General features: G+C 42.5%; 1 protein-coding gene across 4 annotated transcripts in view; it reads right to left on the reverse strand.

Annotated features, from left to right (window-relative positions):
• The window catches only part of ano5a (anoctamin 5a), a 215882-nt gene that overhangs the window by 148461 nt on the left and 47142 nt on the right, over positions 1 to 20279 (reverse strand). For 2 of the 4 annotated variants that reach the window (XM_068046498.1, XM_068046496.1), the window contains exons 2-3: positions 12248 to 12286; positions 10437 to 10507 (exon numbers count right to left, since the gene is read on the reverse strand). In XM_068046498.1, coding sequence (XP_067902599.1) covers positions 10437 to 10507; positions 12248 to 12286 — 110 coding nt within the window. The remainder of the gene's footprint in view (positions 1 to 10436; positions 10508 to 12247; positions 12287 to 20279) is intronic. The other 2 variants (XM_068046499.1, XM_068046497.1) reach the window with 1 other exon arrangement.

Raw genomic sequence — 20279 nt, forward strand, 5'->3', positions numbered from 1 at the left:
TATCTATACTTTTATGGTTAGACTTTCTGATCAGCATTATTTTTAAACACTGTTGCGAGCCATTTAATAATGGTTTAAAGTCGGCTTTAAAATAATGCTGACTACAAAATCTAGGCTTGAAATTAATGTGTGAGGCACATTGCTTCGGTGTTGGAGTGTAATTGATATCTAAAGGGCGGTCCACCTACATTTCTCTATTTTAAACAAAGTAGTTTGCAGGCAAGGCACAACTTGGCCTCAACTTTATCACTTCCTCATGAAAGAAGTACATTATCCCTTGGAATTTGCTGATGAGCATTTGATCAGTGTTCCTTGTCTCAGGAATGCACAATTAGTCAGACATTCTGGTTAAAAGTTGAGCACTGCATTTACACTGCACTTCCTCATTGCCTTTAACCCTACATTCTAACCTAGAACAGCTTCAATACATCTGCGTCGTGCATGAAAATATAGCTGCTGGCAGCCACACAGCAGACGTCTGCATATTTCAGTCATCTGATCCCATCCTCCAGTGAAAACAGGCGCTGTGAGGCACTTCTGTTTGTTCAGCTTCTACTGCCAAGTTTACTCAAAAGGCATCTTCACTCCAAGCCAGGGCCTCCTCAGAAGAAATCAGTGTAATTTAAAGAAACACCAGCAGTGCAATAACATGTTCAATTCCATTCTATTTTTTAAAAATAAAACGCATGGGTTTTAATAGGTTGCTGTATGATGTTAATAAAAGCAAAATACTGCAGATGCTGGAAATCTGAAATAAAAACAAGAAATGCTGGAACCACTCAGCAGGTCAGGCAGCATCTGTGAAAAGAGAAGCAGAGTTAACGTTTCGGATCAGTGACCCTTCATCGGAACTGACAAATATTAGAAAAGTCACAGGTTATAAGCAAGTGAGGTGGGGGTGGGGCAAGAGATAAAAAAGGAGGTCGAGATTGGACAAGGCCACATAGCTGACCAAAAGGTCACGGAGCAAAGGCAAACAATATGTTAATGGTGTGTTGAAAGACAAAGCATTAATACAGATTAGGTGTTAATACACTGAATATTGAACAGCAGCAAGTGCAAACCTGAAAAAAAAACAGTGGGTAAGCAAACTGAACAAACTAAGATGAAATGAAATAAATGCAAAAAAAATTGTAAAAAATGTAAAAAGAATGTTAAAAAAAAAGAACAGAATAACTAAAAAGGAAAGTAAAGTGGGGGGCTGTCATGCTCTGAAATTATTGAACTCAATGTTCAGTCCGGCAGGCTGTAGTGTGCCTAATCGGTAGATGCGATGCTGTTCCTCGAGCTTGCGTTGATGCTCACTGGAACACTGCAGCAATCCCAGGACAGACATGTGAGCACAAGAGCAGGGGGGAGTGTTGAAATGGCAAGCAACCGGAAGCTCAGGGTCCTGCTTGCGGACTGAGCGGAGATGTTCCGCAAAGCGGTCAACCAGTCTGCGCTTGGTCTCCCCAATGTAGAGGAGACCACACTGTGAGCAGCGAATACAGTATACTACATTGAAAGAAATACAAGTAAATCGCTGCTTCACCTGAAAGGAGTGTTTGGGGCCTGGGATAGTGAGGAGAGAGGAGGTAAATGGGCAGGTATTACACCTCCTGCGATTGCAGGGGAAGGTGCCATGGGACAGGGACGAGGTGGTGGGGGTAATGGAGGAGTGGACCAGGGTGTCGCGGAGGGAACGATCCCTTCGGAATGCTGACAGGGGAAGGGAGGGGAAGATGCAACTGGTAGTGGCATCACGCTGGAGGTGGCAGAAATGGCGGAGGATGATCCCTTGGATATGGAGGCTGGTGGGGTGAAAAGTGAGGACAAGGGGAACCCTATCACGGTTCTGGGAGGGAGGGGAAGGGGTGAGGGTAGAGGTGCGGGGAATGGGCCGGACACGGTTGAGGGCCCTGTCAACCACAGTGGGGGGGAAATCCTCGGTTGAGGAAAAAGGTCATATCAGAAGCACCGTCATGGAAGGTAGCATCAGTCCAATCGCTCTACACCTCCAACCCCCACCAGGATGGTTTGAGGGCTTTCCGTTTCTTCCTGGAACAGAGGCCCAACCAGTCCCCATCCACCACCACCCTCCTCCGCCTGGCTGAACTTGTTCTCACATTGAACAACTTCTCCTTCAACTCCACGCACTTCCTTCAAGTAAAAGGTGTCATTATGGGTACTCGCATGGGTCCTTCTTCACACCCTACCTCCTGTAAGGACTCCATTCCATTTTCCCAGTTTCTCCATCTCCGACGCATCTGCTCTGATGATGCTACCTTCCATGACGGTGCTTCTGATATGACCTCCTTTTTCCTCAACCGAGGATTTCCCCCCACTGTGGTTAACAGGGCCCTCAACCGTGTCCGGCCCATTCCCCGCACCGCTACCCTCACCCCTTCCCCTCCCTCCCAGAACCGTGACAGGGTTCCCCTTGTCCTAACTTTTCACCCCACCAGCCTCCATATCCAAAGGATCATCCTCCGCCATTTTCGCCACCTCCAGCGTGATGCCACTACCAGTCGCATCTTCCCCTCCCTTCCCGTCAGCATTCCGAAGGGATCGTTCCCTCCGCGACACCCTGGTCCACTCCTCCATTACCCCCACCACCTCGTCCCCGTCCCATGGCACCTTCCCCTGCAATCGCAGGAGGTGTAATACCTGCCCATTTACCTCTTCTCTCCTCACTATCCCAAGTCTCAAACACTCCTTTCAGGTGAAGCAGCGATTTACTTGTACTTCTTTCAATGTAGTATACTGTATTCGCTGCTCACAGTGTGGTCTCCTCTACATTGGGGAGACCAAGCGCAAACTGGGTGACCGCTTTGCGGAACATCTCCGCTCAGTCCGCAAGCAGGATCCTGAGCTTCCAGTTGCTTGCCATTTCAACACTCCCCCCTGCTCTTGTGCTCACATGCCTGTCCTGGGATTGCTGCAGTGTTCCAGTGAGCATCAACGCAAGCTCGAGGAACAGCATCGCATCTACCGATTAGGCACACTACAGCCTGCCGGACTGAACATTGAGTTCAATAATTTCAGAGCATGACAGCCCCCCATTTTACTTTCATTTTTAGTTATTCTGGTTTTTTTTTTAACATTCTTTTTTACATTTTTTACAATCTTTTTTTTGCATTTATTTCATTTCATCTTAGTTTGTTCAGTTTGCTTACTCACTTTTTTTTCAGGTTTGAACTTGCTGCTGTTCAACATTCAGTGTATTAACACCTAATCTGTGCTAATGCTTTGTCTTTCAACACACCATTAACATATTGTCTGCCTTTGCTCCGTGACCTTTTGGTCAGCTATGTGGCCTTGTCCAATCTACACCTCCTTTGTTATCTCTTGCCCCACCCCCACCTCACTTGCTTATAACCTGTGACTTTTCTAATATTTGTCAGTTCCGATGAAAGGTCACTGACCCGAAACATGAACTCTGCTTCTCTTTTCACAGATGCTGCCAGACCTGCTGAGTGGTTCCAGCATTTCTTGTTTTTATTGCTGTATGATGTTCTTCATCCCTATTTCAACTTTAAAATACAGGGCTAACTTAAATAAAACAAAAAAAAAATTGCATTTCCAGTGGAGTGCCCTGCTCCTCAGGAGGCATTTATCTTATTACCCATCTATTATATTCCCCAATGGCAGGTGAGGTCCATCTGCTGGAAGAACACATGCATATTAATTAGTCCTTGCATAAAAAATAGGAGCAGGATAGCCGCTAAGCGCATTGCACTGCTGAACCACAAGAAAGCCCCCAGCGAGTTAACATCCGTAGCACTTAAAACAGCCAGAAGCGCTGCACAAAGAACAGCCAGGCGCTGCGCAAATGACTACTGGCAACACCTATGCAGTCATATTCAGCTGGCCTCAGACACCGGAAACATCAGAGGAATGTATGATGGCATTGAGAGCTTTTGGGCCAACCATCAAGAAGATCGCCCCCCCCCCTCAAGTCTAAATCAGGGGAAATGATCACTGACCAACGCAAACAAATGTACCGCTGGGTTGAGCACTACCTAGAACTGTACTCCAGGGAGAATGTTGTCACTGAGACTGCCCTCAATGCAGCCCAGCCTCTGCTAGTCATGGATGAACTGGACGTACAGCCAACAAAATCGGAACTCAGTAATGCCATTGATTCTCTAGCCAGCGGAAAAGCCTCTGGGAAGGACGGCATTACCCCTGAAATAATTAAGAATGCTAAGCCTGCTATACTCTCAGCACTCTACGAACTGCTTTGCTTGTGCTGGGATGAGGGAGCAGTACCACAGGACATGCGCGATGCCAATATCATCACCCTCTATAAAAACAAAGGTGACCGCGGTGACTGCAACAACTACCGTGGAATCTCCCTGCTCAGCATAGTGGGGAAAGTCTTCGCTCGAGTCGCTTTAAACAGGCTCCAGAAGCTGGCCGAGCGCGTCTCTCCTGAGGCACAGTGTGGCTTTCGAGCAGAGAGATCGACCATTGACCTGCTGTTCTCCCTTCGTCAGCTACAGGAGAAATGCCGCGAACAACAGATGCCCCTCTACGTTGCTTTCATTAATCTCACCAAAGCCTTTGACCTCGTCAGCAGATGTGGTCTCTTCAGCCTACTAGAAAAGATCGGATGTCCACCAAAGCTACTAAGTATCATCACCTCATTCCATGACAATATGAAAGGCACAATTCAGCATAGCGGTGCCTCATCAGACCCCTTTCCTATCCTGAGTGGCGTGAAACAGGGCTGTGTTCTCGCACCTACACTGTTTGGGATTTTCTCCTCCCTGCTGCTCTCACATGCGTTCAAGTCTTCAGAAGAAGGAATTTTCCTCCACGCAAGATCAGGTGGCAGGTTGTTCAACCTTGCCCGTCTAAGAGCGAAGATCAAAGTACGGAAAGTCCTCATCAGGGAACTTCTCTTTGCTGACGATGCTGCATTAACATCTCACACTGAAGAGTGTCTGCAGAATCTCATCGACAGGTTTGCGGCTGCCTGCAATGAATTTGGCCTAACCATCAGCCTCAAGAAAACAAACATCATGGGACAGGACGTCAGAAATGCTCCATCCATCAATATCAGCGACCACGCTCTGGAAGTGGTTCAAGAGTTCACCTACCTAGGCTCAACTATCACCAGTAACCTGTCTCTCGATGCAGAAATCAACAAGCACATGGGAAAGGCTTCCACTGCTATGTCCAGACTGGCCAAGAGAGCGTGGGAAAATGGCGCACTGACACGGAACACAAAAGTCCGAGTGTATCAGGCCTGTGTCCTCAGTACCTTTCTCTACGGCAGCGAGGCCTGGATAACGTATGTCAGCCAAGAGCAACGTCTCAATTCATTCCATCTTCACTGCCTCCGGAGAATCCTTGGCATCAGGTGGCAGGACCGTATCTCCAACACAGAAGTCCTCGAGGCGGCCAACATCCCCAGCTTATACACACTACTGAGTCAGCGGCGCTCGAGATGGCTTGGCCATGTGAGCCGCATGGAAGATGGCAAGATCCCCAAGGATCTCGCACAGCGAGCTAGTCACTGGTATCAGACCCACCGGCTGTCCATGTCTCCGTTTTAAAGACGTCTGCAAACGTGACATGAAGTCCTGTGACATTGATCACAAGTCGTGGGAGTCAGCTGCCAGCGATCGCCAGAGCTGGCGGGCTGCCATAAAGGCGGGGCTAAAGTGTGGCGTTTCGAAGAGACTTAGCAGTTGGCAGGAAAAAAGACAGAAGCGCAAGGGGAGAGCCAACTGCGAAACAGCCCTGACAACCAATTTTATCTGCAGCGCCTGTGGAAGAGTCTGTCACTCTAGTATTGGCTTTATAGCCACTCCAGGCACTGCTGCACAAACCACTGACCACCTCCAGGCGCTTACCCATTGTCTCCTGAGACAAGGAGGCCAAAGAAGAAGAAGAAGGAGCAGAAGTAGATCACACATATCCTCAGGCCTGTTCTGCCATTCAATAAGTTCACGGCTAATGTTCGACCTCAACTCCACCTTCCTGACCTATCCACATATCCCTGGATTCCCTTTATGTCAGAAATGTATTGATCCCAGCCTTGAATATATTCAACAACTGAGCCTCCACACCATCCTGGGGAAGAGAATTCCAAATATTCACAACCTTCTGAGTGAAGAAATTTTTCCTCATCTCAGTCCTAAATGGCCGACTCCTTATCCTGAGACTATGTCCTCTAGTTCTAGATTCTCCAGACAGGGGAAAACAGCCTCTCTGCATCTGCCCTGTCAAGTTCTTTCAGAACTTTCCATGTTTCAGTTATATCGCCATTCAATCTTCTAAACTCCAGAGAATATAGGCTCATTTTACTCAATATCCTGAGCTGGACAAGAAAAAACACTTCAAATGATAAACTCCATAGTAATAATTAAAAATAATCAATCACTTCAGCATTGCTGTATTACAGCTGAGGACTGTGTTGTCAGCCAGCAGAGCCTGGAATTCCCTGGACACTCCAGGACTTGAAGGTTTAACATAGCAGCACCACAGCAATGAATACGCCCAGAACATAACTTTGAATGGTGCTACACAGTGGCAAAGGGATTTTCTGTGTTTTGTGGTGCATGTTTATATCAGCATTTTGCACAGGCTGTGCAATGGAATGTGGTTTGGGCCTGTAATCTCCCATCAGCCGAGTCACTATGGAAAATGAAAAGAAAATACTGGAGCGTCATGGACAAACTCACTGCAGACATGACACCATCTGCCAGAAGCAATCATTATAAATTAAAAGGTACAATTCTAAAGGAGGCGCAGGAGCAGAGGTACCCTGGATCTCATTGAAGATTGCAGGGCAAGCTGAGAAAGCATATGGGATCCTGGGCTTTATAAATAGGGGCATTTGTGCCATATATATTTCTACATTTTCTAAATATCTGAAGAGGCGGGAATGTTCAGGGATGTGGGGAGTGGCAGTATGTGAATTGCTTCTTTGGAGGGTCAGCACAGACACGATGGGTCGAATGGTCTTCTTCTGTGTTGTAACCATTCTGCGATTCTATAAACACACATTAAGCAGCCAGCTCAGAGTGGAATTAAAAAAGGGTGCAGATTGATCCCTTGCTCCAATTAGGTGGTAGCCCAGAAAAACCAGGGAAGTGGTGAGAAAATAATCTTATCTCAATAGCAATAACAGACTACATAAAAGGAGGGTCTGTAATATAACAACCACTACACTGTACAAGAATTGTTGCCCCCTCCCCCTTTGTCTAATCTACCTCGCTAATAGCAAGTATGGGTCAGAATACTGGGGATACAAATGTTGTAGCCCTCTCAGCTACCATGCTCAACTATCTTAGCTACTCTGCCACATACTGTGGATGCTGGAAATCTGAAACAAAAACAGACAGTATTGGAAATATTCAGCCGGTCAGGTAGCATCTGTGGACAGAAAGAGAGAGTTTACATTTCAGGTCACTGACCTTTCATCAGAACCCATCGATCTGAAACATTAGCTCTGCATTTCTCACCACAGATGCTGCCTTTTTAAACCTGGATAATTAACTTGCAGCATGATTTATGAGCTTTAGCTTCTAGCATCCAACACTGTACGAGATCAAGTCTTGTCTGACTAAAGGATTTCTTGTTTTCTGCTGCACTCACCCTCTCTTCAAATTCTCTTTTGAGACATGGGAATTACTCAGTTACCCTGGTCTGTTTGTTTGATTTTGCTCCTATCAGTTGTATGGCAACATTCCAACGTGTATGCACACTCTCACCAGGGTGACCTAGACTTGGTCTGGAGCTCCAAGAATTGAAGATTAATCTCCAGGACATTGCTAGAAGCAACAGGTGAAAAACCATAGGGCCAATGATAAAAAATATATATATTTTTTAATGTTCTAAAACATTTTGGTGATGGGAAAAGAATCATCCAATCAGGTAATGAAGTGCCAGTCTGCTTTCCAATTGCTGCAGGAGGGCAATGTGCTGTGAAAATGGACTTGTTGGGTGACCAAATTGGGGGAAGATGGTAATGGAATGTGGTGAAACTTCCAAGAGTACATCCAGCCAAAGTTGGCAACCCCAACACTCACACAGTGCTGACACACTTGTATATTTTTGAAATGAATTTTTTTTAAATTTCGCTGATACCCAGTGCAGGAGTCAGGACAAGTTGAGGAGATATTGCTGGAGGGACCAGCACACATAGGCAGAACTAGGCTGCAGCCATGTTTTGATTTGGCTGCCAGCTCCAGAATCTACTCTAAATACTGTCCAGAGATTAAATATTGTGGGTTAGAAATTCTACTCTGCACTTATTAGCTCACAATTTTCCCTTCATTAAAGTGAGTGGGCAGAAGATTATGAGGTGGCAACCACAGAAGCAGAACTGCTGGGGGATATTTTTATAGCCTGAGTGGGAAAGGCACAAGGATGGATTCAAAGCAAATTCTAGTGCTATCTATGGAGGGAGAACATTCTGGAGGATTGCTTTTAAATGATTGAGGGACAAGTTATCGTTCATGGTGCAACTCCCAACATCCTTCCAATGTAACAGCTTGGCTGAATCAAATAAAATCCCATCCCCCCCACCTATTTCAATAAAAAGGAGCTCAATTCAGCTGAATAACTTTTAAATATTGAAGACAAGCAGCTGAAGCTGTTCTCTAACAATTCACTTGCTGTGGATTACACTAAAAACAACTATATCATTTTTCTTCCTTAAATAGTCTGACTGCTGCTGTATCTGCATAGATGCAACAGTGGAATGGAATTCAGAATGTTTGACAGTTTCACGACCTTGATATTCCCACTGAAACTGAAAAGTACTACAGACCAGCGCTCATTTAAAAAGGAACAACAAACCATGGTTTATTCCCTCATCTTTGTGTCCCCTGCAGCACTGGAGTAAGTAACCCCTTGTAGCCAATGTTTGACCATTCGGACTGTTGCCAGGGTTACTAATCCTTCAGGAGAATCGTGGAGTCTCCAGGAATTAAAGATTAATCTCCTGGACACAGCTGCGAGCAACTTGGGAGTAAAACCATAGGGACAACAAAAAAATAAAATGTAGTGCGTTTCCCCCCCCCATTTCCTTTGAATACTTTCATTTATGGGTATAGGAATATTAGATCTGGGAGGTTATGTGATTGTACTACAAGCTAGAATAGTAAAAAAAAAAAACCAGCAATGGACCTTTAAAAATTTCTTATAATTTCTTCATTATCTGCTGCTCCAGGCCAAGTCTGTAACCAGACACACATTGCACCACCATTCTTGTCTGGTGTGGTGAAGGTGGTGGGGGGTGTGGGGGCTGCTGGCATTGTGGGTGAAGTTCAAATCACAGCTTTAATCCTTAGCAGATTCTTGAGACAATATCCAATCACAATTTGGGAAGCATCTGGACAGTAGTGATCATTTTTTGATTACTTTTCGTATTTTACTTGTATATTTCAGTGAGCTTCTGCTGATCATTTCATGTTAGTACCCAATTTCAGAGCTCAAGCATTGTCCCAGAGACATATAAAGAGTAAGGAGGCATGAACTGAGGAGAATGGGCGGCACAGTGGTTAGCACCGCAATCTCACAGCTCCAGCGACCTGGGTTCAATTCTGGGTACTGCCTGTGCGGAATTTGCAAGTTCTCCCTGTGACCGTGTGGGTTTTCGCCGCGTGCTCCGGTTTCCTCCCACAGCCAAAGACTTGCAGGTTGATAGGTAAATTGGCCATTATAAATTGCCCCTGGTGTAGGTAGGTGGTAGGGGAATATAGGGGATGTGGTAGGAATATGGGATTAGTGTAGGATTAGTATAAATGGGTGGTTGATGGTCGGCACAGACTCGGTGTGCCAAAGGGCCTGTTTCAGTGCTGTATCTCTAAATAAATTTTTAAAAAGGTCTGTCAATTGGAGCTGTGAATTGTCGGAACATCACTGGTTATTCAGGAATGAACATTGAGGGAAACAATGAATTTTTTTTTCTGTTACTTGAGACTAAGTGAATGCAGAGTCAAATATCATTAAATGCCTGCAGAAGTTTCAAAAAGGGAAACCATGCTCCTTTACAGGAACCTTCCTTTTACATTATTAATACCAGTACAAAATGTATGCATCAATTCTTTTCAATGCTCTTGAGTAATCTATGTAGATCATTTCACAATTAAAAACTTATCAGATTTCATACTAATCATACCGCCAAAAGGTCTTACAAAACAACACAATAAAAAGGACACAAGGCTAAAACATTAAAAGGTTAAAATCAAAAAGAAAAACTGCAAATGCTGAAAATGCTAGGAATACATCGCAGATCAACCAGCATCTATAACTAGAAAGCGACAATTCATGACATTTCAGATGTGCACACTTCCTGCCCACTCTTCATCAGATTAGGTTTGTCTGGTTTTGACACATCCTTGGTGAATTTTCAGCCATAAACGCTCTTCTAAAACCGTTATTCTATAGAACTGTACCGTATGGAGACACAGTAGGTCAAAAACAAGATTTACCTCTGGATTGCCAGGAATTTCTCCTTCTCTGGTACCATTGGAAGGGTCATAATAAGGCCCATTGTCTTCACCTAAAATATGGAGGGAACATAATGAACAACATGGGTTTTCTGCCAACACCAAATTGCTCTGAAACTTAAAGAACATTTTATGAAATAAATTATCTTTCTAAAGCATCTTCCAGCAGCTTTTCCTTCAGTATCTTTGTGCAGCAAGAGCGCTACATGATCAGGCATTTGCAACAATGTTTTCTGATGAAAAATCATATACGGCGCTTTCAAATATTGTGGGGAAAGAACAATGATGCAGATAAGAAGTACATGAGCATGATTCTTGACTGGGAGGTCTAGGTTTAAGCAAGTCTTCACTTATGTTCATTAACCTTTGTCTCTCTAGTCTTGACGATTGGGCCAGGTATGGAAAGAGTGGAAGACATGCTAGTTGTGCCTTCCCAAACTGAAGGAACCAGCCAAAGACTATTTATGGGTTTCTGATTATTCAAGTTACAAGTGGGTAGACTGGAGATTGACATGAGTAGAGCTATCTGGAGAATGACCTATTCCTGGCCTCTTATTTGGTTGGAGTAGAGGTCATCTGTGGGAGGCTAAGATAGGTGGGACAATCACTAAAAATTAAAATATGCCTGGACTGCAGTATATTTCTAGACATATATCTTGACCAAAATATTCAGTTTACTGTCGGTTGTAACAAACACCATTAAATGTAGTCAGAAATCAATCTCAATCTACATATTCTAGTCAGCACCCAAATATTTGTTAGCAGTTAGGCAGAGGTTTCAATTCCAAAGCACTGCCTTGTGAACAGTACTGTCACCACCCACCCACTCCTGCTTCCAGCAATTTAAAAAGAAATCTCAAAATACTTTTAACCTTTTCCACAGGAATATCTGTTAACCTGTTCTTTCTCCCACATCATGCTATGGAAAAAAAAAAGTTGTTTTTTTGGTCCTATAAATGTTTAGAAAGAAGATTAACCCACCCTCCTCCACATAACATCCTTTTTAAACAATGTAGTGAAAATAATATTGAGCTGCATCAAATGAAATGCATCTTGCAAAAACTAATAACTCCACATTTAGAGAGAAAACAATCCACAAAGGAAAGGGCTTGAACACAGAAATACTTATTTCAAAAGAATGGAAATAATGGGAACCAAGAGACAACAAGAAGTTCGACCCATCATTCAAACTAAAGGGGAAGTGCATCCATCTGCATAGCTACATGGCCTAAATTTTAAAAATAGCAGCCTAGAAGCAAGCAGTGTGTCGAATCCTGTGTTTGGTGATGACAGAAACAAAGGGAGGCCAACATAAAACTAAGTCTATATAGGATATAAAAACAAGAAATGCTGGAACCACTCAGCAGGTCTGGCAGCATCTGTGAAAAGAGAAGCAGAGTTAACGTTGCGGGTCAGTGACCCGAAACGTTAACTCTGCTTCTCTTTTCACAGATGCTGCCAGACCTGCTGAGTGGTTCCAGCATTTCTTGTTTGTATTTCAGATTTCCAGCATCCACAGTATTTTGCTTTTAAGTCTATATAGGTATTGGTTCATTATAGTAAAATAGCATGTGGCATTTCAGATGAATTCACTTCCCCAGTAAACTCTTGTGCTATACTGATATATATAGCATTTCAGCTTAACTAGAGGAGTTCCACAAAATGCAATGACATTTACACAACATTAGACAATAGACATGGCTTCTAATCACTTGTACATTGGTTTGGCATTTGGAAATTAAACACAACAGAACACAAAATTAACAAAGTATTGGCACAAAGATTTATTATACCTGGCGATTCCTCTGCGATACCAGTAATAACTGCAATATCTTTAAAGAAGAAAACATTAGGTTTAGACAGGGGCAGGGGAAAGCGAGCATAACTTGAAGCCATTAAGATAAAATAAAGGTTTATTGCAACAATGCATCAACCAGCAGGTTATATTCACTGAAGAATAGCATACTTCCAGTTCTCATAATTAATAACCACAGCCAAGTTATTGCATATTTGGAGGTTCGTTCAGAAAGCGAAGCACATTGGCCTGTCCTGGTCCTGCTGTCATTGAAACAGCTTCTTCATCTGCAGCGCCACTGATACCATGCTGCTGGAGAATGGGTTCAAATTGCAAAAGAAGCAGTTCCCTCTTTTCGGTGAGGGTATATTCCTTATCTTACGACAGTAAGGGCAGCTTCAATCAAACTCTTGAATTACGATTCAGAGGGAAATGCTTTGGGTACTGTGATAGAAGAGTGGCATGGGGCAGGAATCAAACAATTTCACAAGTACCAATTATGCTAATTAGTGTTCAAGATAAAGATTTAACACTAGGATTCATGCAAAAATATAAATGCCACTGTATTTTCCTCATATTTTGTTCAATGGCATGGGGGCTGATAATTTCTAATATATGATTTTTAAAAATCATATCTTTCTTTTAAAAGAACAGAGAAAATGAAGGTTAACAAGAGTAAGCACTTGATTGTTAGAATTCAGGTCATTACTATATTTGGAATTACACAGTAATCTAACATTCATTATGCTCTGGCAGTACTGCATTAATAACGTCACCAAGGAGGTTAGGACCTTCCTGTTAGCAGTATTGCAGAAAGACATCAGAACTATTACTTGTAGTACTGTGAATCTTACAGTAGTTTACATACCAAAAGGACAAGTAATGTTACAGATATTGCAATTTTCAATCACTTTAATCTCTTTAAAAGACTCCAGCTGCAATTTCCATTCCTCCACCCCATTACAGTATCTTGGTGTTACTCAAGAGTTGTGCCCGGCTAATTCCAGTGATATGAAATGAGCCAACAACACAGATCTGAAGAGAGACTGAAAAGGCGAGGGTCGTTTTCCTTAGAACAGAACAGGATGAGGGGGGGACATGATTGAAGTATACAAAATCATGACAGGCATTGGTAGGCTAGCTAGGAAGAGACTTTTTCCCTTAGCGAAGGGGTCAATAACCAGGGGGCATAGATTTAAGGTAAGGGGCAGGAGTTTTGAGGGGATTTGAGGAAAAAAAATTTCACCCAGAGGGTGGTTGGGATCTAGAATACACTGCCTGAAGGGATGTTAGAGTCAGGAACCCTCACAACATTTAAGCAGCATTTAAATGAGCACTCGAAATACCATAGCATCCAGGGCTACGGGCCAAATGCTGGAAAATGTGCTTGATGGCCGGCACAGAAATGATGGGCCGAAGGGCCTGTTTCTGTGCTGTTTAACTCTATGACTTGATAACTCAGGCACTAAAGTAAAAGAAAACATATAATATAATGATATAAAAGATACATTGGTAAACATTGGGGAAAAAAGGGAAGGGAGGGAGTGTGTTCAGGGATATAACTGAATGAAAGGCTCACACAGCATTCATAAATCCCTTATGGTCCCCATTCCTGTGTCATGCTCGGAAGGAGCTGTGATGACATAAACAATGAACTGGAGGAATTATGACAATAAAAAGTCAACTATTAAACTGAACCATAATAAAATAGGCACGTCTGTACCAAAGACAAAATGGAATAAAGGTCAGGTGACCCTCCTGTACAGGCAATCAATAAACCTGTCTGCAAAGTCTGAATTAGCTGGAAAACCCACTGAAATTGAAAAGTGCCCATTACATGATCATGACTCCGACCTACAGGAATGGGACTAACAAAGGCTCTGTAAAAACAGACTGACTCCACAGTCCAAACCCAGATAAATGGGTGTGAAGTACGTTACAACCAAGGTGAGAGAAATGCACTGTTAATTCAGTCCCACTTCTCCACAGGTTACAGCATATCAATGAATTTTCCCATGGTCATGTAGGCCCCCACCTGCCAAGATTGAGGCATATTAATTTTGGCACATGAACATTGATTTTTAAACTGCTGCTGGACTGAAGAAAGGACTTGTTAAAAAATCACCAGACACCTGGCTGGAAGGGCATTTGCATACCAACAGACAGTGCTTGTGGAGATAAAGGGCTATTCCCTGGTCCACTTAACCCACAATGGATTTTGATCACCAGACATTGAAGGTGTAAGGAAGAGCATTCCAGAGACTGCTAAGGTGATACAATCCACAAAAGCCAGGACTGGTTAAACCAGCTGGTCACATGACTAACTGGCTGGTCCAGGGTTTTTTAAACTAGCCACAGAGTTTGAACTCAAAGACTGTTTGGTCCTGGACTGAGACGACCTCGTCTGTCTGCTCCCATCTCTTCTTCGCGGAACTCCAAACCCACTGAAGACACATGAACCTCAAGAGAGAAAAGTCTCCTACATCGAACAAGGTTTAAGAAGAATATTGGGCCCTAACGAAAAGCAAGACCTACCTACAATCTAGGACTCTACAGCGAGCTCTAAGAAGAGTAACCAAATCTCTTCAGATATTGACTCAAACTTTTCCACCTTATTTCTTCTGCTCTTTTCTGTCTCTATCTGCATGGGTGTATTGCATATGCATGCTAGCGTGGGCGTGTTGCATATACGTAGGTGTTAACTGAATTAGAGTTTAAGTTTAATAAAGTTCAATCTTTCTTCTTTAAATCTAAGGAAACGTGTTTGGCTGGTTTCTTTGCCTTATAATTGGAAAGCAGTGAACAAGGATTCACCAAGGGGGAGCTAAAAACAGTGTGTTTAACATTAAACCCTATTATGGTAAGACCAGGTGAAAGCTGAGGGGGAACCCTAGACCCCTTTCTTATCTGGTTGTAACACCTAACTACCAAAGAATAGCCAAATTGGACACCCTATTTGTCCCCCAGGATAAAGCACACCAAACCAGGTTTCTTTAAACTACAACAACATTAACTATTTATTAGAGAAGAAATAATAAGTCTTAAATACTAACACGATAAATCTATATATATGAAAAGCTCCTTAGTTCTTTAACCCTCATGCACACACACACACACACCACACACTCTTGGCATTCTCTACCCCAGAGGCTGTGGAAGCTCAGTCATTGAGTATGTTTAAAGCAGAGATTGACAGATTTCTAAATACAAATAACAAAAGGGGATATGAGGATAGTATGGGAAAAAGGCATTGAAGTGGATGATCAGCCATGATTGTATTGAATGGCGAGGCAGGCTTGATGGGCTGAATGGCCTACTCCTGCTCCTATGTTCCTATGTTAACCAGGGAAAAAAGGATTTTGCTTTACAACTGTTTCATCGGAAAGAAAGAATAATAAAAATAAATCAGTCAGTCAGTCTGTCATGTTCTGGTAGGATGTCTTCGGTTGGGTGAAGTGTCCCAGAGTCGAATAGTCAGATGCCACACAGTCTCTACAGGCGAGGTTGATGAACAGTCTTTGATCAGTAGGCGTTCAAGACAATTTGACTACAGCAGGTGTCACACAGGTCTTTCAGCAGGGGTGCAGCAACCGGTTTGCTCAGGACTCACAGCAGCAACACAGCAGTAGAAGCTTTGTTCAGGTTCCAAGATTTTCCAAAACACAGGAGGCAACCGGAATCTCACTGGATGCAGAAATTCCTCAGGGACTGAAGGCAATAGGAATCTGCCACCTTTCAAACGTAGGATTTCTTTTCAAGAGATGCAAGTCTCCTTTACAGAGAAAGATCCTTTTCGGAATCTCCAGGCAGGTCAAGTCTGAGTTTCAAAATGCCTGCTCTTTGTCCAACTCACTGGTTTTTAAAAGTCCAAAGTGAAAGCAAAAGCCTTCATGAGCTGATCACATGATCAGGCAGAGTCTCTCCACTGTTTTTCAAAGTGTTACTCTTAGGATGTCAAACCCCTGGCTGGCTTCCCGGAAACTGCTTGCTTCTCCTATTCTTGCATACAACATCAACATCCAAAATTTCCAGCTATTTTCAGGTGTCCAAGTCCACTGACAATCCTTTTTCCAGTTTTTAAAACACTCAGAAGTCTAAGATGTTAGTACAAAAATAAAACCTTTTATAACAAGTAGCACCATTGTAACAGAATGGTCCCCATCCAGACACCAAGATAGCAATGGTTTCCATAACCTGGACCATTGTGTGGTCACACCAGGGGAGAGGGCCCTATGTCACCTGACAAACTCAAATGTGATGGATTTTTACCTTAAAAAGGTAGCCCTCTTGAGAGAGAGAGGGGAGATCCAGAAATGCCACCGAAAGCCAACTATGGCAAAGGCCGTGAGATCAGTCCAACACAAGGAAGAAGCCCTGCTGCTGATACTATACTTCAACTTGCTACAGCAGAAAATCTAAAACGGTGACCACCAGAAATCTACAACATCTCAGCAAATTCACAACTACAAACATCCAGACCTGTACCTTTGAGAAGATTTTCCTTGCAAGAAGATTCAACAAGTTTCTATGAACCACAAACTCTTACATTACTATGGACTTTAAGTGCAGCCTACCATTTTTTCTATATCTATCTATTCTTATGTATGCTTGTGTGTTTTTTTTATGCTTTCATGGGACATGGGTGTCGCTGGCAAGGTCGGCACTTGTTGCCCATCCCTAATTGCCCTTAACAGGCTTGCTAGACCATTTCAGAGGGCAGTTAAGAGTCAGTCACATTGCTGTGGGTCTGGAGTCACATGTAGGGTAGGCCAGACCAGGTAAGAACAGCCGGTTTCCTTCCTTAAAGGACATTAGTGAACCAGAAGGGTTTTTACGACAATCAATGATAGTAATGGTGCTTTGAAACTGAGACTAGCTTTCAATTTCAAATTTCTATTAATTAATTGAATTAAATATGCAAATGCATGAGTAGGTGAAGGTTGTGAACAATTCGGTTTTTGCTGTTTAAATAAAAATGTAACTTTTTTTAAAACCTAAAAAACCTGTCATTTGTCTGTTTATTTGACCATAAAACACTCAGGGACGAATACATCATTTTTAACAAAGCACTACTGCCGTCTGTTGGGAGGTGAGAAGTGGCAGTTACGCACATCGCTTACCACCTGTCTGTAATACCTGCTTTAATGTATCCATGGATTTCCCTTAATTATTGTGAATTATAGCCCTGTAATCATACCCAACCTTTAGTTGTGTACTTTGTCAATAGGAAATGTTTCCCTAAATTGGGAATTAATTGCAGTCACCAGGGAACAAACATTACAGGCAATATTATAACGGAAATGTATCATTTATTATAAGATAGATTAGAAAGATTAGAGGGGAGATGAGGAAATTTTTTTCACCCGAAGGGTGGTGGGGGGTCTGGAACTCACTGCCTGAAAGGATAGTAGAGGCAGAAACCCTCATCTCATTTAAAAAGGTGTCTGGATGTGCACCTCAAGTGCCATAACCTGCAGGGCTGGAAGGTGGGATTAGGCAGGCTGGCTCATTTTTCACCTCTTTCTGTGCCGTAAAACTTTTTATGATTCTATGATTCTATAACTGAACCGGCCCTTAGGCTGAGGGAGTTCATGGCCTTTCTCACTGAGTTTTAGTTTGGTTGGAAGGCAGGAAATGTTTCAGGGCAGTTGAAAATCATTGGAAAAATACTGATTTCTTATGAAGTCAAGCATCTGCTTATTCAATCACAATCACAGTGAAATCTCAAGCAGATTGATTTAGTCAGGTTGGAAGCATAGGTCACTGAACAAGATAAACTGCACTAATGTAAAAACACCAAGATCAAATTGCAAACAAGAGTTAATGAGGATGTTGCATTTAAAAAAAAGGAAATGGTGGTAAGCGCTTGGAATGATCCGATTCCTTCATTCTCTGAAACTGAATGAAAGGGCATAAGATAGAAAAATCTTAACCCTACCTCCATCCACATGAAAAAAACCACTACACTGTAATCCAATTAGAAATAAATACAGTGAAGGAGAATGACTTGCTCTGGTGTTTAACTGAGGCCAATATTTATATCTCAACCAACAGCACCCAGTTATTATCATATTGCTGCTCGTGGGACCTTGCTGTGCACAAATTAGCTGCCACATTTCCAACATTACAACAGTGACTTTAAAAATATTTCATTGGCCATAAAGCACTTTGGGATGTCATTTAAGGCGCTGTATAAATCCAAGTTTGTTCTTTTATTTCAAACCTTTCACCTCATCCATTTCCCATCAAGCCAAGATGGGCTATAATGATGGGCTATAAGGTGTTAAAATTAGACTGGTTTTTCCAGAATGCTTAGCAGGAAACAGAAGCATAATGCAAATTCAGAGAGGATTTTTCTGAAGCCAGCACCACAAGGTACAGTACTGTTAACAAGCAGATCATTTCCATTTTATAATAGTAAAACAGTGCAGAGTCCCTCTAAGCAATCCACATTTGAAATGAACCAATGTCCGTCGACAGAAGTGGAATAGGATTTAGATATTATTAACCCTTCACTTGAGATCTTGAGTCATATCCAAGGAAGACTTAAACCAGTAAAAGGGGTGGATGTAAGATAGATCAAAACGAAAAGGAAATTCAAAACCAGGAAGATCAAATCAGAAAAGGACTAAAGTATAGGTGTAAATATTTTTAGGCAAACCCAAAGAGCATCAGAAGTAAAAGTTCTGGAGTTGTGGATTTAGATATCAAGACACAAGATTGATATTACGTGTTCATTTTCTGGCATATGACACAGTCGTAATGTTTAGCTTCAAACCTGGCTTGTACCTTTTAAGACTGCTGTTCAAGAACTCCCTGTGGGAAGATAGGATATTGCGAGTGCAGTTGTAAATTTCTAGGATGAACTGGAAGTCAATTTTAGTCATAGATAATTTTAATATTAAAGGTTTTTTTCATCTGTTACAAAAATGTGATGTCTATTGAGCAATGTCTGCAAAAACTGGTGTACTGTTATTAAATGTTCACAGAAAAGCAGGTGTAAAAGGTAAAGTCATGGCAGAAACCTTGTAAATGTAGTTAGCAGTGAGAAGGATAGTAGCAGACTTCAGAAGGATATAGACTAATGAAATGGGCAGACACATAGCAGATGAAATGCAATGCAGAGATGTATGAAGTGATGTATTTTGGAAGGAAAATGAAGAGAGGTGGTATAAACTAAATGGTAGCATTTTAAAGGGGTTTCAGGAACAAAGAGACGTGGGGATTCACAGCTACAGATCATTGAAGGTGGCAGGACAAGTTATAAAGCGGTTTAATAAAAAGGCACATAGGATCCTTGAATTTATAAATAAATAGAGGTATAGAGTACAAAAGCAAGGAGGTAATGCTAAATCTTTATAAAACACTGGTTAGACCTCAGCTAGTATTGTGCCCAATTACAGGCCGAACACTTTAGGAAGGATGTCAAGGCCTTGGAGAGGGTACAGAGGACATTATGAGAATTGTAGCAGGGATGAGGAAACTCAGTTATTTGGAAAGAATTAGAGAAGATGAGATAGTTCTTAGAGAAAAGAAGCTTAAGAGAAAACTCTCAACTATTATGAGAGCTGTTCAATAATTATCAGGAGATTTGATAGGGGAGACAGGAAGACAGTGATTCCACTAACAGGCAGATTGGTAGCAAAGGACACAGATGTAAGATAATTGGCAACAACTCCATTGGAGGGTGAACAAACACACACACACCTCCCCACCCCGGAATGCACTGCATGAAAAGGTGGCAGAAGCACATTCAATCTTAACTCTCAAAAGGGAAGTAGATACATACTTGAAAAAAGAAACAATTTGCAGCACATCGTGGAAAGAACAGGAGAGTGGGACTAATTGGATAGCCCTTTCAAAGAGCTGCCACAGGTGCAACGGCCTGAATAGACTCTTGTGTTATATGAATATTTATCATAGGGAGCAGACAGCACAGTTTAGAAGTAATAGGTCATCATTTAGAAAACAAGTGGAAAATGAAGCTAGTGGAGGAAGGTAATCCAGTAGAGGAGCAAAGGGATCTCAGG

This window comes from Heterodontus francisci, chromosome 14 (assembly GCF_036365525.1).
Source record: "Heterodontus francisci isolate sHetFra1 chromosome 14, sHetFra1.hap1, whole genome shotgun sequence".
Taxonomy (NCBI): Eukaryota; Metazoa; Chordata; class Chondrichthyes; order Heterodontiformes; family Heterodontidae; genus Heterodontus; species Heterodontus francisci.